We start from the raw sequence: 27,046 nt of genomic DNA, 5'->3' as shown, positions 1-27,046 counted from the left end.
GCAGAGGAAGACGGGCTGCGCCCGGCCAAGGGGCGGGGCCTCCGGTAGGGGGCGGGGCCTCCGGGAAGGGGGCGGAGCTCGGAGGGGTCCTTCGGACGTAGAGGACGTGTGCGCGGTAGCGCGATGAGGTCAGACGTCGCAGGAGGGGGTGGGGCGGCGGCGGTCACGGCAGCGGAGGCGGCGAGGGGCCGGGGCTGCCGGTTGGGCCATGGCGCACCGTTACCTGCTGCTGGCGCGGGGGAGCTGCCGGCGCCGGGGGCTGCCCGGGGTCCTGCTGCAGCAGCTGCTCTGCGGGAGGGGCCCGCCGGGGGCCAGGCCCTGCCTGGCGCAGGTGAGGGGCAGGGCCCGCCCGTGGGCCGCGAGCGCGGAGGTGGGGCAGGCGGGAGGGGCCCGGATGCCGCCGTGACGCTCGGGGCGGGTCTGGAAGGCCCCTCGCCGCTGCCCGGCCCCTCCTCACCGCCGGCGGCGGCCCCTGCCCGCTCGGTGCCCGCCCTTGCGGGGGGTGGGCAGGCCTGAGGCGGCGAAGGCGAGCTGTCTGGCTTGCGCTCCGGGGCCGCACGGTGCCGGGACGGGGTGGGCTCGAACTTGCTCTTTTAGACTGATAAACCAGGATGGCCGGGTGTTCCTCCTTAGTGAAGCGGCTTATTAGACTGCTAGCTATCGTGTGTCACCCTCCTTGTCAGCCCTAACGTACCCGAGGAGTGACGTGCCTGTGCTGCTGCTTGGGAGAGGGGAGATGCTCGAGTCCTGCATCTTTCAGTGGCAGCCTGGGCAGGTGGCTTCGGTTTTCTGTAGCATAAAGTGCGGAACACCATAGGTGTAAAGGTTCATACCGTAGGTATGAAGGTTATCATACCGTACGCACCTCCGTAGGTATGGAGGTTATCACTAGGATGGTGATAGTAACTTAGTCTTAAGTTACTATATGTGTTTTGTTTTTAATGATGAATTTGCGTTTGGTCAGAGCTGAACGTCATTACAGCAATAAGTAAAACACTGTCAGCACTACTGCTAATCTGCCGGGAAACTAATTCTTCCTTCTGTCAATAAATTTAACGAGTTCTTATTTATAATGGACCATAGGAACTCTGAAGGGAACTCTGCATTCATCCTCGCATCTGGGTGTCTGTATAGGTAGCAGACCAAGGAACATTGGTTTCATAAAAGCCATTGCTGCTTTTTGATCTTTCTTTTAAAAAAAAAAGTGAGTCACTTGCATTTAGTTAGACTTCCGTAAGAGCTTTCTGTCCCCACCCCCTCCCCACGTGCTCTTACGTAGTATTTTGGCGACTGTTAGATAATTAAGGCTTTGGGTTTCATTTAATTTTGTTTGATTTGGAACTTGTTTATGAGCATAGCTGTAAACTTGTAGCTTTCTAGAATTAATGGATTCTTGATCTTTTGCTTACATAGTTAAGCAAGTGGATTTTCTGTTCTTTGTGTAGCCTCAGTTTTTAAAAAATGGGTTACAGTTACAAATTTTACTGTGTAAAGTCAGTAGTTCTTATTTAAAATTACCTATTTTATTTAATATTGGAACCGTGGAGAAGGCACTTCTTTCAGATCTTGGGTTTATGTTGTGCTCTGGAGTGATAACGCTTTCTAGGATATTTTAAGTGACCTTGTTATTTTAATTGACTGTTGTAAAACTGACCTTGGTGTACTTTGCTTGTTTTGAACTTCTATTTAAAAAAGGTCTTGATTTTTAGGAAGATGTCATAAAGTTTGCCAAACCAAAAAAAAAAATTAGATAGGTTTTTTTGCTTTATATGTTGTGACAGTTCTTTCATCTCTGACTGAGGGAAGCTGGGCAGAGTTTCCTGGTACGTAGCCCAAAACAGCATCCAGTCAAAATGTGCTTTGTTTGCTTTCCCTGCTTAGGCAGTGGGTGTGCTTATATCAGCTAAGCTCACTGCAGCATTCCCGTTGATGGCCAATGCAGGGACCGGTCCTGTATCAGGATCAATATGATCAGTTTTCATGCTGATAATTTACAGAGTCAAAAAACAAAACAAAAACCCAAAACCAAGTAGTTGTTACCAGTGTAGTGTGGTTCTAACAACTTTTGCCTTTGTGGAATTGCTATGGTGAAAGGAAGCCACACATTTCAGTAGATTGACTCGCCTAGCTAGATCTGCCAGTAGCATAAAAGCACGCCTCCCAGACTCAGTTACTGACTGCGCCATGAAGTCACGTGTTCCCTTATCTCACAAAACAACTTCAAAATGCTCAGTGCTCTATATATTAACTTGACAGGTGACTATGCATTTATTCATGGAATTTAGGGTCTGTAGAGAAAATCTAGCAACAAACCAATTCCATTATTCAGGTCTGCCCCAGAGCTCTATCTTGTTACCCTTCTCTCTCCTTTGCTCCCAACCCCCCAACCTGATTAAACTATAACTTAACTCTGTAATAAATCCATGCTGGTCTAGCTGAGCCAGGCAATTGGGTTTGGCTTGCTTAAACTTTTCTTTTAAACATAAGTAGTTCCTTTAGTTTAGTTGGAGTAAAGGTTTCTAAATATTCCTGTCTCTTTACAAATAAAACTGAACTTGCAGAATAAATAACTCCTTTTTTTTTTTTTTTTTTTTGGTATTGTAGGAGACCAGTGACGTAGAAGAGAAGCCAGTATTACTGGACATGTCTGTTGAGTTTCATCTGTTGCTGCAACATTCACTACCTGTTTGTATTTGAACTACAAATGGGTTGGTCTGTGGCAAGCTCTTTTTATTTTATGGCCCAGACAGATGCATCCCACTTGTCCTAAAGCTTCTTCTAGGAGCGCAGATGCAATTGCTCATGTTGGAAGCTGTAGTGTATTGGACCTAGTAGCTATTCTCTAGATTAGCTGCTCTCTGGACTATCTGCACATGCTTTTCATGATCAGTAAAGTAGCCTCTTGGATTTTCAGTGTCAGACTTTATTCAAAGACGTGCAGTGGCACAAAATAACAGCTGGATTGAGCAGCTTAACAAATCTTAACTCAACAGCAAAAGCCAACAGCAAAAGCAAACAAGGATGTTTTGGTATTCCTCTTGGTTCCAGCAGGTGGGACTAGTTGGCTGCTTGGAATAAGTTTAATATATTTTATCATTTAATAAGGGGTGGAGGGGAAAGATCCCAGAAGGCTTCAGGAGAGTTATAATTTAATTAATGATAAGTCAGCATTCTTAGAGTAGTCTTAGCATGCAATCTAGTACCCTACAAGTTTGTTTAATATGGAAAAATAGGTTTTGTGTACAACCGTTGTAACTTGACTATAACAAAATTGCTACAGAGATGCTAACATTGAGCTTTGCTTCACAAACGCAGTCTTAGAATTGTGGTAGTCCTAGATGGATGTTTGTCTTGCATGGATACCTTGGGTCATGTTTCCAGGATCTGTTGTTTTTCTGGGTTCTGGTTTGTTTTTTGTTGGGGGTTTTGTTTGTTTTTTTTTTTACTATTTCCAGAAGGAAAATTTCTCTGGCTTTTAAGGTAAATAACTCTAATGAAGAACAGAAGGAAACTGAGCACCTCTATGGGGCAAATGGAATGGAGGCAGAGAGAAAGTCAGTCTGGAGGAAAATCTTGATATTAATTTTTTTTTTCCTTAGAAGCGCTGAGAAAGCTTAGGAAGCGGATAAGTTGGGATTTTATCTAAAATACCTCCTATTGAAGAAAGGGTGTTTGATTTCTCTGTAATGAAATTACAGTTTACTCTGGTTTTAAGTATTCAGTTACAATACCAAAAGTTTTCTTAAGAATTAGTTTTTAAATACTTAAATTTCATTCATTGCATTTAAATGTCAAATAACAGTAAACAATTAGTCTTAGAACAAGGTATGATAGGCTTGGGCTTGTTGTGTTTTTTATAATGTGAACTTTTACCTATGTAGGTGTTTAGGACTGCTTTTTGAACGGGCATTCCTCCTCTGTGTTTGTTTCTTAGCTGGACGTAAGCGTTGTCTACCATATTCCTTACTTTTGGATTCAAGCAGGTCTTTCATATTTAGAAGTTACAGGTTCTTAACTGGAAAAAGTTGCAGTTCTTTAACAGTACTGTGTGGATCATGCTTGTATAATCGCAGTTAGTGTTGCACTTAAATGTCATTCAGCTGGTATTATGAAACATTTCCCATAGGATCAGTATGTAGGTATTTAATCACAGAATGGTAGGGGTTGGCAGGGCCCTCTGGAGATCATCTTGTCCAACCCCCCTGCTTGAGCAGGGACACCTAGAGCAGGGGGCACAGGACTGTGTCCAGGTGGGTTTTGAATGCCTTCAGGGAAGGAGACTCCACAACTTCCCTGGGCAGCCTGTGCCACTGCTGTCACCCTCACAGGAAAGAATTTTTTTCTCACATTCAGGTGGAACTTCCTCTTTCCCAACTTGTGCCCATTGCCCCTTGTCCTGTCATTGGACAGCACTGAAAAGAGTCTGGCCCCATCATCTTGACACCTGCCCTTCAGATATTTATAAGCATTGATAAGATCCCCCCTCAGTCTTCCCTTCTCCAGGCTGAACAAACCCAAGTCTCTCAGCCTTTCCTCATGAAGGAGGTGCTCCAGTCCACTGATTATCTTCGTAGCTCACCGCTAGGCTTCGTAGCTTGTAGTGTTTACTCCTTGATTTTTCTCTTTTAATAAATGCTATGTTTTTATGTAAGCTGAAGCTCTGCTCTTAACAGATAGAGTAAACATTTCCTTGCTGTAGAAATTGTCCGTTTGATCAGCTTTTCCTTTTCCATTGTTGTCTTGTGCTCTGGTCCGCAGCAGTTACTGTGAAGTCTGTTGTAAAGTAATATCTGACTTGTTGCGGTTCAGGACTACTAGAGAGCTTGAAGAATTCTGTGGCACCTTCTTATTGCTTTATGTTTATTTTTCATCTTTCAGCTCTGTGAAAAAGTTACCACTGAAGTTACTACTGACAGAAGTACTGTCTTGGCAAGTGTAATTGCTGCTTGCAGAAGGCTTTTCTCTCAACCTCCCAAAGGTGATTATAACTGATCAGTGAAGTGAAGCATACTGCATTCCTAGATGAGGATTGCACTTGTGTACCATTTAGTTTTATTGTCTGTGGGAAAGTTCTCGTACTAACCAGCCATTAATCTTGAATTGGAACATTGATTTATGGGATTTTACGAGCTCTTAAGGAATGACTGCAGTTCACTTACCTTGGCACTGTGCAATGCAATTTTCTGTTGAACTAAGCTTGTCTATCTCTGGCTTAAAGGATAGCTTTACTTCAGGTTATTAAATATATTTTGTATTTTCTTGTCAACAGTAGTTAAATTTATTTATGGGAACCTGGTAGAGCTCTTCAACAAAAAAACAAGGACAAAACCATTTTTGCAGTCCATACGTTGCCGGCTTCTTTGCTGTTGTATACATTCAGTTTGTGACTACATTACCGTTAACGACAGAATTGTAAACTGAAAAAACCAAAGAGTTCTTTAACACTTTCTTAACAGGATTTGAAAAATATTTTCCCAATGGGAAGAAAGCTAATGGAACTAAAGGTACAGCTGGAGAAACAAAAGGTACGAAAAGCTGCTTGATTTCAGTTCTTTGTGTGGAATGTATATTTGTTAGGCTAAGTTTTAGCATAACATTGTGGTTTTGGTTTTTTGTTTGTTTTTCAGGGAAGATGTTTCTGTACCAGATTAGTGTAAAATTGCAAATTGATAATTTTTATTAAACATTATTTTGTTTTTATATCATGTATATCATCTGGAATAACGTTTATTTTCTCTTATGCTTCTGTTGGAATGCTGTCCTTAAATTCTTGTTTTAGTGTTCCCTATTAGTTGGCATTAGTCATACATTCAGAGACTGTCTATGTGTATAGTTCTCAGCTTTTCACAGAGCAAGCTACAATACCCATTTTGTCCTATGGAATAACCAGAACTGTCATTCTGGGTGAGGATCCAGAACCAGCTCTTTAGCCAGAATCAACCTGCTGCTTGAAAGAGGAGTTAGCAGTGGCAGTGCTAGGAGCCCTATCTTTACAAGGAGGGAGGTGAATCTGGAAATTATGAGCAATAACAGGCACTCCGTTGCATCAGAAATCTATATAACACACCTTCCAAGGAGAAGGAGAGGCAACAACCCTGTGAGCTTTTTCTGAAACCAATAATAGGAGCAGCAGTTTTCCTTCTACTGGGCCTTGAATGGTAAAAATCTAGTGTCATGCCCAGATGCCCAAACTGCTAAGCCCTTGAAAGAGCTAGGGTTGGAAGGAGTGTATGTTAGCGTTGTGCTCCATCTTGCCCTCTTGAGTATGTTGACATGTGACATTACGCCATGCCATGCAGGTACCTTGTGAGGTGGCTGAGTAGAAGAATGATTAAGATTAACTCCTCCACGCTAGCTGGCTGTTGCTGTGCTTGTCTCTAGGATACTAAGAAGGATGCAAACCTGCGATATCAATAAAATTGGAGCTTTAAGAGGACCATAGTATGACTGGAGGGGTGAATTATGGGAGAATAAGGTGTTACTTAGAGCTTGTGAGTTTTTTAAACAAACAAAAACAACAACAACAACAAAAAACCCAACAAGAACCAAGTCACCTGCAGCCCACCCCTCCTCCCAAGCCCAAAGAAAACCCCCACCAAAAGCTTATTCTTGCACATGTCTTGGATTAGTGCAGTAGAAATAAGTTTCATGCAGTCTCCATAACAGGTTTCTTTTACATTTGGGACATTTTTGAGTTCTCGGAGCCCAAGTGTCATCAGTTATACAATTAACAGTCCTCTCTTCTGATCATAACTGTACAAGATCTCTCTGCCAGTTAATGGGCTATAGATCTGCTGTTTTCTATGGAAAATGCAGTTTCTCGTATCCTCTAATTATTGTAGCGTTGCAAACCAGTTAATTTTTCAGAACAACTCTTTCATATTAAAACTAATAAAAAATAGCTTGAGATTGGGATAGGATGTAAAGATGTTTTTTTTTATTTATGTTTTATTTTTGTTAGAAGCAAAGCAAGCTAGTGCCCGACAGCCTAGTGGGACTAGTAGTGGAGGAGGTGGCAGTGGTGGAAAAAAAGGTGGCAAGAAAGAAGAAACTAACTGGTGGACCAGATTACAGAAGGTCTTGACTTTAAAATATCTTTATGGTACTAACTGTCTTGTCCTCATGAAATAACCTTGCATGTTTTCTGCTCTTTAGGGCTGTATTCTGATTGCCTAAATCCTCCTTAAGCCTCCTGTGCATAGTGTTTCATCGTAACTGGCTCTAGGTGGCTCCCTACTCAGTGACTTTAATAAATAACGGTTCTGTGTATACCTTCAGAGGCATCTAACTCTGGTTCAGGAATGTTAATGGAGTTTTAACCTATATGAATATGGTTGCTAGTAGTCAGCATCCTTAAAGGCTTGAGGCTCCACTATAAAGGCTTCGTGTTTTGTTTCAGAATGTCAGTTTGTAAAACTTGCTGACCACACAGTGCTAGTTAAATGCAGTTTAGTGTCTGACCTTAATGGAATCACCACATAAGTTTCTTCTAGAAATGTATATTTGTTGTTGTTAGTTGTAGCACAAAGATGATAGCATCTGGCAGTACAAGAATATATGAATATTTTTCTGATTTTTCTTAGTAGGTGTATTTTTTTCCCCTCATTCTGGGGTTTTTCCTGTTTTAGGGATTTTTAGGAGGGTTTTTTCCTTTATTTTTGTAGTCTTGCATGTAGTCCTGGAAGGCATGGGAAATTGTTGTAAGATGGAGAGAGGAAGGTTGTATAACAGATGATAAAACTTTTTTTATATAAGTAATTCATAGATCAAAACTGTTCAATTACTGTTTGTAAAACATTTAAAAGATTTTCTACTAATGTTGTAATTCCTCAGAAGTTACAGAAGTGTGCTCATGCAACAAAACACGGCTTTATTGACATTCTGTGTAGTAACCTTGAGGGCAGGGAATAGAAGCCACAGATAGATACTAGAACCTGTTTTGTATGTTCTTACTGTTTTATAGACTCTAAAACCTTTTCCCCCCCCGCCTCCATTTCCTAGGGTGACATTCCATGGGATGTCAGGGAGTTTCGAATGTACGTAGTAGGAAGTTCTTTTTTCTGGACGATGGTTGTATACTACTTCTTCTTCAGAGTCCCTGGGAGAGAAATCACCTGGAAAGACTTTGTCAATAACTACCTTTCTAAAGGACTGGTGAGTAGGGAGAGGATTCAGAATGGAAAAATCAGTGTGCCTTTCTGCTTACGCTTGTATTCATGTATCTGTGGAGAGAGAACTGGCTCAAGGGTAACTTTTGAGGGAGAAGGGGATCAGCTTTCATATCAGTCAGTTCGTTGATCTGATGTTCTGGGTGGCTGTATGAATATTTGTGTCAGTTCAAGAGAGGAGAGGGAATGGGCAGCTCAGGATGGAACATTTTTGTTGGATAACTGGTGTTGATGCTAGTTTGAAGAGGCAGTGCAAGCGCAGCCTCTCAGCATATGGTCTTATAGTACAGGTAAGCTGATCTAATGGCTTGAGCAGGCACACGAGCTGCCCTCTGAAGAAACTTACGTCTAACCTTAAACACTTCCACGAGCCCACCCCCTGGGAAAAAGTGTCCTGCTTGTTTCATGCCTTAAATCAGTTGCTCAGGGAATCTGAGGAGCAGCAGTGTGAACAGGAAGGTGGGGGTGAGGAATCAAAGAATCCCTTCCAAGGACAGTAAATTGGCATAACTGTATTGTAAAATATCCTTCTTTATTTGTTTTCTCCTCTTATTTCTTCTTTTCTTCCTACCTGGAGCCACTACTGGAGCAATCAACTTTATCATCAGTGTCCTATCTCTGTATAGAGCTTGGCAGCTTTCCACACTTGGAGTAATAGGTTGGAGATGCCCTGAAGTCCAGGATATCAAGTGTCTTACTCAGGCTTTTTCCACTTCGGAGCCACTAGTTCTTGGCTCTGTTACCCCGCTGTTTGTAGCTTCCCTTGCAGGTTAGGAAACATTGGCTTGCTTCCTCCTCTAGGTTTCAGACCTGGGATTTTGTGTTAATAGCATGCTTTGTACCCCTCCATTACTTTGGTAAAGTGCTAAACAGGTTGTTTCCTACCTTTCTTTGTCTTACTGATCTATGCAGAGCTGCTCTGGATGCTTCTCCCCTTCTGCCTAGACTGTGTCTTACAGTCATGTTCTTAATTGACAATTATGTATACATCTTGTGGAAGAAACCTTACTGATTACATTCATTGTGAAGCAGTAAGACACTAGCTCAGTAAAAAGATTAGTTTAGCTGTTACAGTGAATGAAACCTGAACCCTTGTCACAGAAGAGCATTATGAAAGTGGCTTGTTGCACAAAACGAAATCTCCTGGGCCTTTGTAAGATGTAGTCTGGATATTCAGATAAGCTAAATATGTAGTTATCAAATACTGCTGATTGCCATAGTGGTGGCTAGCTAATGGGGAGAAGTCAGCACTACTGGGGTTGCATGCTTTTCAAAACAGAGATGTTCAGGTAGTTTTGCGTGAAGTCAGGCTAGATCTACGGTGGCTCCTTAGCTAATGTTTTGCTTCAATTCTGCCAGAAATGGCTACATGTAGCGAGTTCAGGGAAACAACCTTACTGGCTGGGTACAGCTCAGGCCCGACTTGTAGAACCATTGCTAGTTTAAAATTCTTTAAAGATGCTGAAACTAGTTATTTTATGGGAAGAGGAAGAAAAATGGAAATAAACTTCAGCTGTCTTCTGAAGAGACCCTGTCAAATTGAAGAAACTAACCATTTGAGACTTCTATTTAAAAAAAAAGCTTAGTAGTATATATCTGTGAATCTGCAGCTGAGTTCTTTATTTTAGTTTATATGGAATCTGTTACCTCAACTAAATTCTTCGTTATCCAGTTGATGTTATTGTGTTTCATATGGTAGCACAGGCAGCCTTTTATATTAGGGAGAACAATTGTAAGAGCAAAGTTAAGTTTTCCCTCATTTGGTTCAGTTTGGTTTGTTTTGGAAGCTGCTACAAGAGTTTGGAGTCATGTGGTCTATTGCTTTTGGTGTTTGACCATTGAAATAGTTAAGTATTTTTTAACTATTTCTCTGTACCTGCGCTTTGAGCTGAGGTGTGTGTTGGGTTTTTTCCTTGAAAAAGGGTATGAGGTCATCCTTTGAATCTAAATTTTAATGTGCCAGTATTCCTTGCTTACTGATTACATACACGATTCTTCATGCTATTCCTAATGGCATATTGTAGATTATGGAACCATCCTGATCTACAACAGGAATTTTATTCTCCTTACTGGAAAACAGAACAGGTTCATATCTGGTATATGTAGCTCTTAGCTGTGGTGGAAGTGCAGTGACTGTACACTCTAACACATCATAAGTTTTGTTCTTTCCTCCTACAGGTGGACAGACTTGAAGTGGTGAACAAGCGCTTTGTTAGAGTGATCTTTGTTTCAGGAAAGTCTCCTCATGAATGGGTAAACGTTTTTAATACATATACATGAGGCATTAGAAACAGCAAAGCAATTGTTTTAGGTAAAGTTTGGTGCAGAAAACTTGGTCTGGAGCATTAATAATCTCTTATTCTAACACATTTTCTGCCTTAATGTTACATTATCCTATGCTTCACTGTATTGATTGTTTTGCTGCAGATATCTTAAAGCTGTGACAAGTAGCTCCTTTCCAGCACCATGTTCTTAATACAAATACACAAACAGGAAGAGTAAGAAATTGCTGAAGGTTCTGTATTTCTAACTACTGTTTTCCATCTGCTCAAGAAAACCCCAGACTTAACCATACATACTTGTTGATCTTTGCTCTTCCAGACTGCATTTAGCCAGTTATTTGAAAAACAAAAGAGAAGCTTTGTCAGGTTACCTCTTCCTGGGTGGTAGAGTTCCTTAACTGACTTTCTAAAACAAGGTCTGCAAGTCCCTCTGGGCTGAAGTGAAATCTGCAGCAATTACTTCATCAGTGGGTTTCAGTGTGACTTATTTATACACCTACTCTTTAGCCCAAATACCACCAGTTGCCTTAGTTTCTCAATCAATTAATACTTAGGACTACTCTCTTTTTTTCTTTTTCAGTATTGGGGTAAGTAGGGGCAAGTCAGGCAGGTCATGGTGCAAAAAAGGGAGATTTTCTTGAAAAAAGAGATCTCAACACTGTTTAAAGGTAATGTCTAGAATGTTGTTTTTTTTTCCGCTGGGGTATGATATAAGTTCATGCTGTCTTTTGTAAAGACAGCTAACTTCAAAGCTAGTGTGTACTCCAAAAGTAGAAAATTGCCCTTCTTAACCAGAAAAGGTGAGACCTTCAGGTGAAACAGTAAGTTGTATGGCTGCTGTGTTTGCCAGTTCAGTGCTCTGTATTATTTTTACCGGATAGCTCCCTCCTAAAGATTTGTTTACCTATTGCCTTCCTTTTGTTCTTGGAGAAAATGCCAGGATTTCAGTGTATTTGAAGTGGCCCAAAACTATTGGGTGTATGATTTCTGTAGAAGGAATGACAGATACAGTATATTCAGGTTGGTAGGCCTTAGATTTATTAGGTGCGTCTTAACATCGGTTGCACGCTGTACAAGGCAACTTAAGGCTCTATTTTGGTCTGAATCTGTTCTGAGAATTGCTTGTGTATGTGTTAGAAGAAGTTGGCTTGTAATGAAGCTGAAATAAGACAGGGCACTTTGTGGTGATCTCTGCTTTTTTTTTATAGCAGTACGTCTGGTTTAATATTGGTAGCGTGGACACTTTTGAACGGAATCTTGAAGCTGTGCAGCAAGATCTGGGAATAGAAGTGGAGAACAGATTGCCTGTAGTCTACTCAACAGAGAGTGATGGGTAAGAAATTGCTTTAAAAAAAATCTCTTGATAAAAATAGTTGTCCTCAGTAGAAGAGTTATAAGACATGCAACTTATGCTTCACTAGGTGGCAGTATTATCAGAATAACAATTATCTTGTTTTTATTTTTGAATGTTAACTGTGAGAGGAGCTGTTCAGTACTTTGTCCATGTAGAAATGCATGTTCTCTTATGCTAAATATAGCTTCTTATTACATAAATACTTCTGTTTACAATTAGTCTTTCCTTCATTTAAGCCCTTCTTCCAAGTGACTTGGACTAAAGCAGGAGTCAGGCAGGCACAGCTGTAAAGCTCCAGAGATGGCACTCTGCAGGCTTTTGGATGGACAAAATATGGCATAGAACTACAGCACACTGACTGAGAGATAATAGGCACCAATTTCTGCACGTAAATTCAGCAGAAGCCAAACTCTGTGGCCTTGCAAAAAGGCAAGAAATTGGTGATTAAGTAGATCACTCTATCCTGCCTATTAACAGGAGCTGGAAGACGTATCATGATTTCAATCTCAAAATTGGTTAAGAGAAGTAGTGCTGACATTGGATTTATGGCATTGTTGCTTCCTGGGGAGGGAATAATGTCTCGAATACTAGATTTGTATTCTTTGTATTAGTCTTATGTAGCTGAGTTTTATTGACCTGGGCTGTAGAAGAGACTAGGTGTGGTTTACTGAATGGCTTGGAAGACGCATGTAATCTCTTACCCCAAGAACTTATTTCATTTTGATCCAAGTCAGCAGTTTGAAATTACTCCTGCTGGTGTCTGTGAAATAGGTTTTGTGCCATCAGGAAATTCAGCTTTGGGTGTAGTAGCTCATATTACTAATGAAAAAGGCTTATTTGGTGCCTCTCTTGTTTTCATTCTTGATACTGTGGTGTGCAGTTCAGTTTTTGGGGATGGAGGGGAAAGTTTTGTTTATTTCTGCAGTGTGTTTTACCAGGCTGCTGCCACCTGTTTGTCTTGGTGACAACAGGAAAAGCAGTAGCCTTAACTCTAGACCATCCTGCAACTTCAGATGGAGGTTTTCTGTTCCCTGTTCTTCTACAAACTGGTTTTGCCTCGTTTCTCTGTCTAATGAGCATGCTCTTAAGGATGGTTCCAAATAAACCTCTTGAGCCCTTATTTAAACAAATCTGGAAAATAACGAGTGGACAGGGCAATGTGGTGCTTATGCAAAGAGGCTGCATGTCAGCCTGAGGTTTCTTACAGCAGACTGGGAAAAGTATGGCAGTTCCTATGTCTTCAACCTCAGGCAAATATCTTACTTGCTGAACCCCTCTTTCTGACCACAGTCTCTCTGGCCCTTTCCTCCTCGGTGTCTGTTGTTCATAGAACACATTGCCTCTAACTTCTTGCTCTGCCCTAGAAACACCACAGGAAACAGCAGCAGTTATATGATGAGTGCTGCTTTTCCCTGCTGGATCAGAATCTGCTGAATACCATAGGATAGGGAAAATCCTTTTCATCTTCACGTTGGAAATGTGGGATACCAGTAAAGCCTGGATATCCTGTGCTCATGTATGGTAGTGCTTTTCCAGTATCTTGTTTTTGCGGAGTGTTGACAGAACCTCCTGTGAGCTGTTCCTTGAAGGTGTTACCATATAAAGGTCTGTGTGGTGCTCAGATACTGTGATAATGAGAACTGTGTTAACATTAGGTTTTTTGGTCTTTAAAGAGTTACGCTAGAAAATTGCAGGACAGTCAGTGAAGGATAATGGGCAATGAGTAACAGATTAAAACAACAAAAACAAGCAAACAAACAACCCCCCAAAAAACCAACAAACCAAAAACCTATAGCTGTTGGGAAGGGAAATAGAGACCTTGAAAGGAGAAAGACCGAAGGGAATAAGAGCAAGATTATATTTTGGAGAGAAATTTCTGCCTGAAGTGGTAGCATACATTGATTATATGCTATCTAATGCAACTTATTTTGGCAATGTAACCCTTTTGCATAAACTAGTTCTGTGAATTTACCTTTATAGGGCACAGAAAATTAGCTACTTCTATTTACTAGGTAATGTAGTTTTCCTCTGTAAAACTCATCAGTGTCACTTGACAATATGTTTGGTTTTAAACCAAACAAAAAATATTAAAGCAAACCCCAAAACTGTCACTTGTTAACCATAAAGTGTAGAAATGTGTTACCCTCTAAGGTTACTAATGTACATTTTTCCAGGGTTGTGAGGGGAGGATGGGCAATGAAAAATTAATTCCAACTCTTCCTTTAATTATAGTTCTAAGAGACTTTTTAGACTGAGTTTTGTAATTCAGAAAGCTTTTCGTTTGCTTTTGTTCTCAAATTTATTATGCTTATTTCCCAATCTGAACAACTTGCAAAAATGTAAACGTTACAAGCTAATAGAGTATTTGTCCTAAATTTGTTCAGTGTTGTTTATGATGGAACCAACATTTTGTATGTGTTATATGTAGTGATGGATTTTTGTAATATATAAGGTTTTCTGCTTTGTTTTTTCTCCACAGCTCATTTCTCCTGAGTTTGCTGCCTACAATCCTGATTATTGGTTCTTTACTGTACACGTTAAGAAGAGGTCCTGCAGGCTTAGGTCGAGCAGGGCGTGGAATGGGTGGACTCTTCAGTGTGGGTGAAACCACAGCCAAAGTCCTTAAAGATGAGATAGATGTTAAATTCAAAGACGTAGCTGGCTGTGAGGAGGCCAAATTAGAGATAATGGAGTTTGTTAACTTTCTGAAAAATCCCAAACAATATGAGGATCTGGGAGCAAAAATCCCAAAGGTAAGGAAGTGATGACTTAGCTGATTAAAGTCTTTATTCTTTTGGTGGTCCTCAGTATTCTAAATTGGACTAGGGATGTTTACATATGCAATGCTTTCCAGCTTCTTCTCACAGTGCGGAAAAAAAAAAAGACATTAAGTGCCAACTAAATGTTGGTTAAGCGCGAAGTTAATGTTGGTGTCAGACTGTGGTTAACTGTGGTGCCAGATGATTTGCCTCATGGAATACTTCCATCTGTTCACGTAGGTCAAAAATGATACATAGCATGCATGTGTACCATCATTGTTGTATGTAACTGTTAGAATTGTTGTTCTGCTGTGTTGTTGTGGGAGTCCATCTGATGACAGATGGCTTTTTTTAATGCCAGTCAAAGAAAACACTGTTCCTATAAATCTAAGACAGCATGGCAATGTTGTGGCTAATTTCCCCCGCCCCATTGTTGGTTTAAATGAGATTGATCTTCAGTTTGTTTTCTTGCACAATTTTGACTGTGGTGGAAGAAGAGCCAGTGGATTCAACGTCATAACATGTAGATCTTTTAAGTAATATATTTCATAGGCTTATATTACGTTTTTTTCATGAGAAAAATATACCTATTTCTTTTGCAGGGGGCAATTTTGACAGGTCCTCCAGGTACGGGGAAAACACTTCTAGCCAAAGCTACAGCTGGAGAAGCTAATGTACCATTTATCACAGTCAACGGCTCAGAATTCTTAGAGATGTTTGTTGGTGTGGGTCCAGCTAGAGTAAGTCTTTGGCCTTGCTCTTTTCTTTTAGTATTGGTTATCAAAAGGATGTCAAGCTTGGGAGGTAAAGTTTCATTATAGCTGAAGTTTTGTCTGTGCAGGTTACCTACAAGTGATGCCAGGTGCTTGTCTTAACACAAGAATCATAGATGTATCTTTCATAAAAGGAACTAATGCAGTTCAGTATCTGGTTGCAGGCCATTGAGACCTTAAGGGTTTACCTCTTTGCAGGACCATAAGACACCAGAATCAAACTCTCCAAGCTCTGATCTGAAGTAAATTTCCTAGCTGGGTCAGAAATATGTAGCTCATTTAACTGCTGCTATGGGAATGTCTCCTCCTGCTCTAAATCATTCCCATTTCTTTGGAGAACTTTATTCTGTTTGTGGTGTCAAACTCTTAGATACAAGCAGTTGTCTGGGACACAAATGAAATTCTTGTTGAAATGGGGGTCTGAGGGTCATGGAGCTAATGATTGATTCTGGAGATCAGGTGATTTATAAAGCAAATATATCTGTGTAGCATTTTTGTGCTCTTTTCCCTTAACTCTCTTAAAATAGCTCATCAAAAACATTAAGTGGAGGGAGTTAGCTCTGTTCTAGTACACTCATTCCTCTTTAACTATTTTTTTTTTAATTACAGATACTTTTCAAATGTTCAGTTTTAAATCTATCTTCTCCCATCTAGGAAGGAAGGGCACTTAAATCTGCTGAAAAATATTCTATAAACAAGTTATTGATATTTTACAAATGAGGCAGGGTAACACAAAAAATAAGGTTCCTCATAATGTCCAAAACTTATATTCCATTTCCAACAGCTCATACCTTCACCAAACTGCAGCTGTCTTGCCTTAAGCCTTAAAAAGTATACTACAAGGTGACACCCTCTCAGAAAACTAAGATTTGTTTGCCGCAAATTCTGTGCACAGATTTAAAGAAGCGTACCATAGTGTTTACTCATGTTTAAAAACTAATTCAGCTAGCATGAAATGGAAATTCTTTAGGGCCTTGAGTTGAATTTGAAAATTGACAGGAAATGGCTGTTACAAGATCTCTGTGCTTTTATGTCCTGTGAAAATTCATCGGAAAACTCATCCTAAGCTCTGTAAAGCTGAAACCCTGAAAAACTGCAGTTTTCATGTGTCTAGATGTGTTAGAAGTTAGCAGGTAAACTTTCCAAGACTTGGTCCTTAGTTTGTCACAGCTGTGCATGCATATGCCTCTTGCAAGCCTAGTTTGCTTTTGATGGTCTTTTGCTGGACTTCTTCCAGTAATATAGGTGGGAAAAGATAAATTAAGCCAGGTCATTTAGGGTCTTTTCAAAGAAGAAAAGTGAAGGGGGGTGGGGGACACATGCAGGTAGGCACAGAGCTTGGAACTGAGAATAATAGGAGCTGTTTCGAAAGTTAAATGTAGAAGCTAGTTGGGAGTGGAGGCTTCAGTGAGGATACAGAGAGACACCAGAAATGTGCAAGGAAATTGGCAAAAGGAGCTGCTACGCAGTGGAGAGGGTGTAGACAGAGAGTGGGGAAATAAATGCAGAAATGAGTAATAGGGTAAAAAAACATGGATGGGGACTGAAAAAAAGTGACTGTTTGAAAGCCAGAGGGTATGGAGATAGTGATCGTGTATGTAAGATGAGTGGGACATAAAAAAGGGAGCATGCAGTGTAGAAGGGACTTTACTGAGAAACAGTAAGAAAAGAAACTGATCCATATCCTCTGGGAAAGTATTAGATATCCTGAAATAGTGGTACTTAAACTACATTGTCTTTAGTTGTCAGTACATACCTGAAATGCCCCAAAGCAGAGCGACTTAACCTCTTTCTCTGCTGGCCTGTGCAGATTATTATCAGCTTTTACTACGGAGTGAAATCTGTTGACATAACAGTTGCTGCTTGGGCTATGAATCCAGGGTCAATAATTTCTGATGCCTGTAGAAAACACAAGAAGAGAGTGTTTTAGTTTCATTTCCTATGAGTTTAGTAAATAAGACAGTTGTTAATGATGCTAAATTGATAATTTGTAAATTGGGGTATGCTAGAATTAAAACTGCTTACACAGCCTTGGTTCCTTCAGTGGCTGGCTCCTGGTTTTGCTTTTAGTGTATATGCATCATGGTAATTTTTAGTTCCATTCCTTCTGAAAAATACTTGTATATTTCTGGATCTCTGTCTTTTTTTGATCAACAGGTAGTTCACTTTGAGCATCTGATGCTCTTTCCTTGTTTATCGTGTTCCTTCATGCTTTATTCATTGTACTTTTTTCAAATTCTGTTTACAAATCAGAGTGACTTTCTGTACTAGAGTTTACTGCCCAAAATTAATATCTTTTCACATCTGCTGTACATTGTTTATCATCAGAGAAGCCTTCTCTAATCGCATCTCTAATGTACAAAGTAGTAAAGCTCTGAGCTGCATATAATTCTCACTCAGGTCAAAATTCTTCCATAATTTTTCATTTCCTGTTTGCTACAGTTTGATTCTTCAGTCATAGATCTGTTAACTCGCTGAACTGGTTTTAATGAGGTCGTTCTGCTATATTTGCAAGCAGAGTAACATTGTAATCTTGCATCTTAAAGCCAATCACATCGTGCTGTAACTGCTGCAGTAGAATTTGATAGGTAATACCTTATTTAAAACCTGAAAGCCCCCCAAAACTTTTCAGCTATTTGCTCATGTCTTGGCCATTTTTTTCCCAGACCTTCAGAAGTAAATTTAACTTCCTAATAAAAATTTGGAGGTGAATTCACTTTTCCTAGCCCATGTAATGGAGAGATGGGATGGCTAAGAGTCAATATTTATAACAGTATATTGTTAGAGTACGATGGTAAGCGCTTGTAAGACTTAAGTTCACTGTAGGAGCTATATCACCCTGTTCTAACTGCAGTAAGACCTAAAATGTTTTATTTCCCTCCTGTGAAGAATGCCTGTTCATGTTCCAGTTCTGCTTGTAATACTGTACATTAAAGATCTTAAAAGAGAAGTCTTGCTTTAAATCTCTGAAGTTCGGAGGCTTTTAGAGCTGAAGTTGAAGTTATATTTCAGTTATTCAGGAAAAGTGGTTATTAAGGCTTTTAAGTTGTTCAGTGTTCTTAATGTATGGATTGAGAAAGGATTTGTCAACCAGTGGGCTTCCACCTTAGTGATCCTTGCTGAGCAGCAGCTGCAACGTAACTTACCATTGCCTTGAGAACTGGCTGGAGGCTTCGGAACGCTTACTAACAACCATATGAAATTATTGTGATACTGTTTCTGATGTACCTCTTCCCCTCCTACCCCTCCCCCAAGTCTGAACAATTACTAACTAGTCTGATACATACTCTGTTCTCCTATTAAGGTTAGAGACTTATTTGCTCTTGCTCGTAAAAATGCACCCTGCATTCTCTTCATTGATGAAATAGATGCAGTAGGAAGGAAGAGAGGAAGGGGCAACTTTGGAGGACAAAGTGAACAAGAGAACACACTTAATCAACTTCTAGTAGAAATGGATGGTAAGTATTTAACATCTAATATTATGTTACAATAACAAGGATAAAGGAAAGAACTAATACGCTTGTTCAGATCCGTTAACCAAGACTTGGGTTCTAGCTTAAATATAAATTGAGTGTGTTTCCTTGCTTCCTAAAAAGAAGAACGGTGACTCATTTTGCTGCAGCCTGGCATTTTGCTAAAATTTGTTCAGAAAAAAGATCCATCATTCTGCATCTGGTAACACTTTGTCGTAGTTGAATAGGCCAAAAAAAAATTCTTTGCATGAGACCAGTCTGTCTGTAAAAAAAAAAATAAAAAAAAATACAGCTAGCCATGCTGGTTCTGCAATTTCCTGAGCAGTTAATCTATTATTGCATTTTGAAGATAAAGCAGGATTTGATATAGTACTTCAAAAAGCCAAGCCCAAGGCCATTTTTTTTTTTGCTTGTTATGAAAAGCTGGACAATGCTCTAGTAAATGGAAGTATTTTCAGCTTTAAGATCATTTGTTTAAACTGTCAGTTCTTATGTGGCCTGTAAAGCGGACATTCTTTTTTTTTCTATTTTTTTCATGGAAATTTTGTTTACACTTACTTTCTGTTTATTACATTTCTTCAACAGGATTTAATACAACCACAAATGTAGTAATTTTAGCAGGTACTAACAGGCCAGATATTTTAGACCCTGCTCTAATGAGACCAGGACGCTTTGACAGGCAGATTTACATTGGTAAGTTTTATCTGCATCGCTGTATACTACTTCTGTGTTTGTAGAATACCACTGAATTCACTGCAGCTATTTATATTCAGTTATATATTTCACATATATATGTGTGTGTGTGAAAAGTAAAAGCATATTTCTTTCATCTTAAAGGACCCCCAGATATAAAAGGAAGAGCATCCATTTTCAAAGTTCACCTTAGACCTCTGAAATTAGACACTGTCTTAAATAAAGATAACCTAGCAAGAAAACTCGCATCACTAACACCTGGTTTTTCTGGTAAGTAATTCCTAATGCCACTATTCTTCTCCATGTAGATATTTTATTTCCCTACTATGTCTGGTTTTCTTGCACCTGATCTTCTGGATGGCACTCTATTGGATTTACTGGTACAGCATGAAATTCTCTTTACCTGTTTGAGCAAGTAGGAGATTTCTGAGGGTCTTAAGTTCTGTCTGCCTCAATCAGGGTAACATACCAAATGGCAGTTTCTTCTGTCTTCAGCAAAAGCAATCCAGACACTTCTCATTGCTATAACTTGTGTGCATATTCTTTCTTTTAATATGTTTGTTGGATTCTTTGAACAGTGCTAGAGAAGACCTGAGTGTTGTGGAGTTTGTGTGCATATTCTGTAGGGGGATTTCCTGTTTCTTTATGTAAAAACATCTCCCTGGAAAAGTATTGTAACCTTGTGTTGGATTAGGAATGGACATGAGAATTTTCATTACTGGCTTGTAATTTAAGCCATTTAAAATCTGTGTTGACCAGTAGTTAAATTCTGCTGTTTTCATGGTCTATATAAAACTGGTTTTCTAAGGTCAGATTGTCAACATTTCTGCCAGCTACAGTGATGATGTTTAAACTAAGTTATCTCAACAGCATCTCTGCAAATAACATTTCAAGCCATTGACTCCTTGTTAACCAGTAGTGTGAGAGGGTATCCTCTAGAGATACGTCAAGGTCTGAGCTATACTGGATCCACACGTAGGAAATCTATCCTGCTAAATATATACTAGCTTAAGCAGAGTCTGTTGCAGACAGAAAACTTACAGAAGGTAGGATATATCAACCAAGTACTTCACTGGTAATAAGCTCTATTTGGTTGCTTTTTACCTAAAAGAAAAATCCTAAAGCCAGTAACCATAGTACATGTATTTAAATATCTCTTAAAGAATTATGCTATGTGTAATGAATTATTTTGGAGAGCAATCTATAGAAAACTAATTCTGGGTAAGGTTATCCTTATGCTAGACAGAGAAAATTGTTGAAAATGATCAGGAATTCATGCCTTCTTTGCTTTTAGGTGCTGACATTGCTAATGTTTGTAATGAAGCTGCTTTAATTGCTGCAAGGCATCTCTCAGATGCTATAAACCAAAAGCATTTTGAGCAAGCAATTGAAAGAGTTATTGGAGGTAGGTGAATCACATCAATCATGTCTCAAATTGTAATATGACAGACAACTTCCTTTTTTTTTTTGTTATGTATATAGAAAGCCACACTTTGATTCTTTCTCCTGTTCTTCCAGGTTATATTTTTTTTCCTCTCCTAAACACACCTGAGATTTAGGAAAGAAATATCCTGTCTATATTGCTGAATTCTGTAATGGAGAAGGAGTAGGGAGAGAAATTTCATCAGGACACCTTTCTGATTGCTTCAAAGTGGCAAGAGAAATAGCTGTTGGGATTTAGCAATGCTTTTAACTGCTGTTAGCCTGGAAGTAGTCTAGAAGACTATTTGATTTTTGAAGTGCAAACATTTTATTTAAATGTTTTAATATTCTTAAGAACTTATACTTTGAAACTAGAAAAATCTAATCAGGGAAAAAGTTACAGTAAAACCTGGAAGATACAAATTTCTAAAACTTGCAAGTTTGGGGTTTGGTTTTTGTGTTGGTTTTTTTTTTTTTTAACTTTTTCAGTAGATTGTACACGTGGCATCTAAGTACTGCTCACGGTCTCTCTAAATGAGGTAAGGAATTTCAGTGGAGAAAGGTATGTCCGAAACTATTAACCAAATTTATTTTGTAAAGGTTTGGAAAAGAAAACGCAAGTACTACAGCCAGAGGAGAAAAAAACAGTAGCATATCATGAGGCAGGGCATGCAGTTGCAGGATGGTTTTTGGAACATGCTGACCCACTCTTGAAGGTAAAGTAATTTGAACTAGTAATTTAATAGTAGCATAGACACTATCTTTTTCTTTTCTTCACACCCCCGACCTCCCCTCCTCAATGTTTGAGAAGGTATTAAAATATGTAATCTCACAAAAGATAGTGTTGGTGTATAAATTTTAGAGTACTTTTTGGTTCACTTTTTGTAGCTTTCCAACTGTTTCTGACTTAGCTGTTACAGGGTTTGTACTATAAATGTCCTTGGAAAGTGAAAGGGACCTGATCTTCCCATGAGTCTGCCTACCTTGATAGCTGCTTTTTCTCTGAGGCTTCTAGCACAGATTGATGGTTTAGGTTATTCTTACCAGGTTATGCACGTAGATGCCTCTTCAGGAATATAACTATAAAAATTATCATCTAGAGGCTGATTTTAGTTTTCATTTGCCTTTTGGATGCACAGCTGGCAAGTCGAGGAAAAAGGAAGAAGCAACCCAATATCCCAAATTTGCATTAACTTTCAATAGTTTTGCCTGCCTGTGTTCTTAATCTCACCTGACTTTCAAGCTTAAAGTTTGTCTTGCGGTTTGCTGCTGGAAGGAAGGACATTAGTAAACATGGAAACTCCTCCAACTATTCAGAATACCAAAGTCGCAGAAATGTTATGTCTGTTACAGAATACCTAAAGCCCAATACATAATTCTAAAAGAATTGTGCCTTTTCATTCAAAGATTTTTAAAAAATACCATACGGTCTTCGGAAGACATGACTGTGGTCTTACCTTTCTTTTCCAGATATTCTAGTAGTAGTTATTCCAGTTTAGAGCTAGCCAAGGCTTTTAAGGATAAATCACAATAAGGGCAAAACTGTAAATGGAAATAATGTCTGAATTAAACTTAAAGGGTGAGTATGGTGTAGGTCGTGGTATTAAAAAATAAGTCAACCTGAAGAATGCTTTGTTTTTTAACATTATTTAGTTCTAGCATTCTGTTAATTTTGATTGTAGGTATCTATTATCCCACGTGGTAAAGGACTGGGTTATGCTCAGTATTTACCCAAAGAACAGTATCTTTATACCAAAGAGCAGCTACTTGACAGAATGTGCATGACTCTGGGAGGACGTGTATCTGAGCAAATCTTCTTTGGGAGAATTACAACTGGTGCACAAGATGACTTGAAGAAGGTAACCCAGAGTGCATATGCTCAGGTATGTGCTTAAGTGATACTTTCTTCTTACAGTTTTCTTTACATAACATTAATATTTTGAAAGGATGCAATTTGATCAGGTGTTGTCCCTCAGAAGTCTAGTTTCAAAAAAGATATGAATAAACATTATGCTGCTGTTGTATAGAGATGCTGACGACTCGGGTATTTTACTATAGTCCTACAACAGGAGTCCGTGCATTAGGCTTTGATTACTATCCTACATCTGCCCGCAGGAACATACGTGGCAGCTGGATTCAAATGCATGTGGAAATTGTATACTCTTAAAATCGAATCTAGTGCACAGATTTGATTATCTGAGCCTGCTTTTACAATTGCCCAGATTGAAGACCCAATTTGGATTCATGTGTATCTAAATCCAGAAAACCTTGTATTTAACCACAATTTGCTGTCAGTTAAGGCTGCTGAAATTAAGACATTATTTTGTGTTTGCATCATTTTAACTAGTGTAGATGAGTAATTTGAAATATTATCAACATTAATGACTCACTCAAACGTAGCTACATGCTACACACAGGTGCTTTATTCCACTTCCTCCGCCAACACAAAAGATGCCATTTTATAGGACACCATAAGGTGAGCAAGAGAGACGTTTTGGAGTACGCTTCCCTTCCCTTGCACAAGACTTACCTGCCACCCCCAAACCACACCCACTTCCTAGTTGCTGTTGCCCCAGTTCTGGAAGTAAATGTGTAATGAAATCCTGCTAATGTTAATTTTATGGAATCTTCAGTGACTCTTGTTCAATTTTAAATTAAAAAATGTTTAAGTATAGACTTCTCTTCACATTAACCAGACATACTGTCTCTAGAGAGAACTGGGGGCTTAAATAAAAGTATTGAACTTTTCTTAAGGGAGCAGGTTAAGATGCTTGGTTCTAATACTGAGATCTCTTTGGGCTTTATTCATCTTGCAAGGCCAAAGAATATTCATAGGTATGACAAGCTGCTTTAGTAACCATCAAATTGGTAGTGGCCATAGACTGGACACATAAATAGCAGCTTGAACTTATTTCTGCCTCTGCTGGAGTAAAATGCAACTTCAAACATCCATGTTTGGCAACCAAAGCAGTTAATGGTGGCTGGACTTAATGACCCTAGAGGTCTTTTCCAACCTTTAGAATCACAGAATCATTTAATATTCAGTAGTGAGTCAAGCAGGATAAGAATAATTTTCACTTTTGTAGGGCAGTGTCTTGGGATGAAGTATAGCATATGATTTTTGCATATGATAGGACAAAACCTTCAAGACCCTCCACTTTAATCCTTAGGTCAAGTTAACCTATCTTATATGGGTGAGTGGAATATGCTAGACTTCTGAAGCATTTTGAATTGGAAAAGCACTTACATTTCTGGAAAAGGAAAAAAGTTTTACTGCTTAATGAAGGCTGAAGGGTTTTTTTGTATGATCTTAGTATTTAAACATCATGTACATCACAAGTAACCACCTTTTAAATGGTGGTATTTGTGTCCTCAATCTTTAAAAAGAAATAAATGAAAGTCAACTAAAGTACTTTAATTTAGGTAGATTTGAGTTTTCAGGGGAGGGTTAGTTTTAGAGGAAAAGATTGGATCATAGCAAAATTAATTCCCCCTTTCAGTTTTGTCTACCATATTTTACATCAACATAACCTAAAATCTTACTATGTCTCCTTTGTTTCTTTTCTTTTCCTTTTTTCTCTTTTTATTCAGATTGTCCAGTTTGGTATGAATGAAAAAGTAGGGCAGATATCCTTTGATCTCCCTCGTCAAGGTGACATGGTATTAGAGAAGCCTTACAGTGAGGCAACTGCCAGATTGATAGATGAAGAAGTACGGTCACTAATTAACATCGCTTATGACAGGACGTTAAGTCTTCTGACTGAGAAGAAAGCAGAAGTGGAGAAGGTGAGCATTTACGGTATTCTTAACCACCAAGTTCCAGCTGGTAAGCCAGAATCTGAATTGAACTAGAATAGATTAAAAATAGTCACTATGTAAGTATATGAGGAATTTTGCTCAAAACTTTGATGTAATCTTGAGAGTGTGTTGCAAGACTTAAGTAAATAGAAATCTCCTTTTGTGTTGGAACACTTCTGAGGTTCTCGTGAACATGATTTAACATCTCTCCCCCCTTACATGGTCGATATTAATTTCAAAAGTTGGAGGGAAGAGTCTGTCTACTCAAGTAGGCTTTAGTAGACATACATGACAAGTATGAAACTTAAAAAACCCAAACATGAAATACCAGGATTCCAGTTCGTTAGGCTCTCTAAGAAGGGAAGTACATATAACTTCCTTTCTCTGGATTCCTCTTGAACATTAAATAAAAAGAACCTTTCTGCTGTCTTCCTTCCCTGCCCCCTGGCTGCTTGTGCTCTTCCTCCCCACAGCTGAGATTACTCACGTGTATATTGTCTTCCTCCATGCCAGAAAGCCTGATAGAGCAAAAGGATTATTTTACGGGATAGGCACCTGATAGGCTTCCTGAGGAGAAGATGAGTTTGTATGGATTCAGTAAATGCTGCTGTAGCAGGTCACCATCCCAAAAAAGATCACTGATCTGGTTTGTGCTGAACACAGTGCTCACTGACCCAGGAAGGTTACAAAAGACACTTGCACGGTATTGTACATGTTGTAATTTTATGCTGCTCTTTACTTTGTAACATAACAGCAGCCCTACTGAACCATCTAGTTTGGTAGGAACGCTTGTTTTCATCTATAGCTTGATGTCCTGTATCCGGAGCCTTCTGGCAGTAGTGAAAGACTGCTGTTCTGAAGCAACGGTAACAGCAACAGCGGCCTGTAGGGAGGCACTTTGCCAAATCCTAAAAGTAGGATTAAAAAAAGTATATCTTATTTAGATAGCAATCAGCTGATTGCTATCTAAATAAGTGAACTCTGAGCAACTTGGTTTTTCTGTCAAAATTAATCAGTGCTGAATTTGGTCCCAGACTGCCATAACACACTCTTCCAAGGAAGAGAGCCAACTTTGGCATTTTGGGTGTGACATAACTTAACTGCTATTCCAGGTTGCCCTGCGATTACTGGAGAAGGAAGTGCTTGATAAAAGTGATATGCTAGACTTGCTTGGCCCAAGACCGTTTGCAGAAAAGTCTACTTATGAAGAATTTGTTGAAGGTACAGGAAGTTTGGATGAGGATACTTCACTACCAGAAGGCCTTAAAGACTGGAACAAAGACCGTGAAAAAGAGAAAGAGGAGACAACAGATGAACAGGTTGCTAGGCAGATCACAGGAGGGATGCCATTTTAACTGCGAAGTGTGTGGTGATGCTGACTTGCACTCTGGAAGAGAAACAAACTCACCTAGTTTGTACTTCAGAACAGAAAAAATATTTATTCAACCAAACTGTATTAGGGATGGGTGGAAGTGTGATCTCTTGTGATAAGGATATTCTGCTCCCAATTTATGTATGTGATCTCATCGGTTCACTGGTAAAAGATGATCATCTGTCATTTGTCAACTGAAGAAGCATACATTCGATTGGAGCTGCAGTGGAATGCTGGAATGGAGCCTCTCCAACTTTGAAACACTTCAGATTCATGCACAAACTTTGTGGCACTGGTCTTTTTTTTTTTTTTTTTTTAAATGTAAGCTTAAAATAAAATCAAAGTTTTTTGATTATTTATCTAAAGTATAGCTGTATGTGACCTGTTTCCAAAAAAAAAAACCAACATACAAAACGCATTGGTGAAGGCTTAGCCAAAAGTCCAGTCTTACAAAGTACTAGCTTTGCAAAACTATCAGCTCTTTCATCCGACCCTTTTCCCCTCCACCTTTCATTTAGATTTTAAAGAGAGTTTGTTTACAGCCAACTGTCATGTAAGTTGACAGTGAAACTGGACACCCACTTAAATATCTTAATGTACTCATGGTTCAGTGTCTTTAAGTCTGAAACTGTTTGGCTCCTGCAGTTTTATTAGTCAGTTTTTTACAGAGCTCTGTAAGATATTGAACATATGAATGTGTTGTGTAAATACAGTTTGAGTCAATAAAATCAGTACTTTTCTGAACAAAGCTTGGGGCTTTTTTTGGGTTTTGTTGTTTGTTTGTTTTTTTTCTCATCTGGTTTCTTGGTGTAGAATTCAGACCAATACAAAACTTCCTCTTAAGCGTAAGATTTTGTTAAATTAGGGTAGCAAGATTGTGCTTACAAATACCAAAACCAGCAGCTGAATCCAAAGGTGCTAAATCAGATTGTCCGAGTTTCATATTAGCTTG

General features: G+C 39.2%; 1 protein-coding gene across 2 annotated transcripts; it reads left to right on the top strand.

Moving 5' to 3' along the window:
- Nucleotides 1-134: 134 nt before the first annotated feature.
- On the top strand, nucleotides 135-26,842 carry AFG3L2 (AFG3 like matrix AAA peptidase subunit 2). Of its 2 annotated transcripts, none has more exons than XM_064443030.1 (17): nucleotides 135-331; nucleotides 4,879-4,978; nucleotides 5,457-5,525; nucleotides 6,962-7,077; nucleotides 8,002-8,154; nucleotides 10,347-10,421; nucleotides 11,662-11,783; nucleotides 14,284-14,557; nucleotides 15,166-15,303; nucleotides 18,641-18,794; nucleotides 19,395-19,502; nucleotides 19,647-19,772; nucleotides 20,797-20,907; nucleotides 21,525-21,640; nucleotides 22,607-22,807; nucleotides 24,516-24,710; nucleotides 25,835-26,842. In XM_064443030.1, the coding sequence occupies exons 1-17, from the start codon at nucleotides 209-211 to the stop codon at nucleotides 26,075-26,077; spliced, it is 2,424 nt and encodes an 807-aa protein (XP_064299100.1). In that variant the 5' UTR covers nucleotides 135-208; the 3' UTR covers nucleotides 26,078-26,842. The 2 variants fall into 2 exon arrangements, with proteins under 2 accessions (XP_064299100.1, XP_064299099.1); XM_064443029.1 differs by having other exon boundaries at nucleotides 11,659-11,783.
- The last annotated feature ends 204 nt before the right edge of the window (nucleotides 26,843-27,046 follow it).

The sequence above is a fragment of the Phalacrocorax carbo genome, chromosome 2 (genome assembly GCF_963921805.1).
Source record: "Phalacrocorax carbo chromosome 2, bPhaCar2.1, whole genome shotgun sequence".
Taxonomy (NCBI): domain Eukaryota; kingdom Metazoa; phylum Chordata; class Aves; order Suliformes; family Phalacrocoracidae; genus Phalacrocorax; species Phalacrocorax carbo.
Note: the sequence above shows the minus strand (reverse complement) of the source record. Positions and strands in the feature narration are given on the sequence as shown.

Coding starts and splice junctions, on each gene's coding strand:
- AFG3L2 (XM_064443029.1), top strand. CDS start 209: ATGGCGCACCGTTACCTGCTGCTGGCGCGGGGGAGCTGCCGGCGCCGG. Junction 15,304..18,640: donor TTGGTGTGGGTCCAGCTAGA/GTAAGTCTTTGG, acceptor TCTCCTATTAAG/GTTAGAGACTTATTTGCTCT. Junction 20,908..21,524: donor AATTGAAAGAGTTATTGGAG/GTAGGTGAATCA, acceptor TATTTTGTAAAG/GTTTGGAAAAGAAAACGCAA.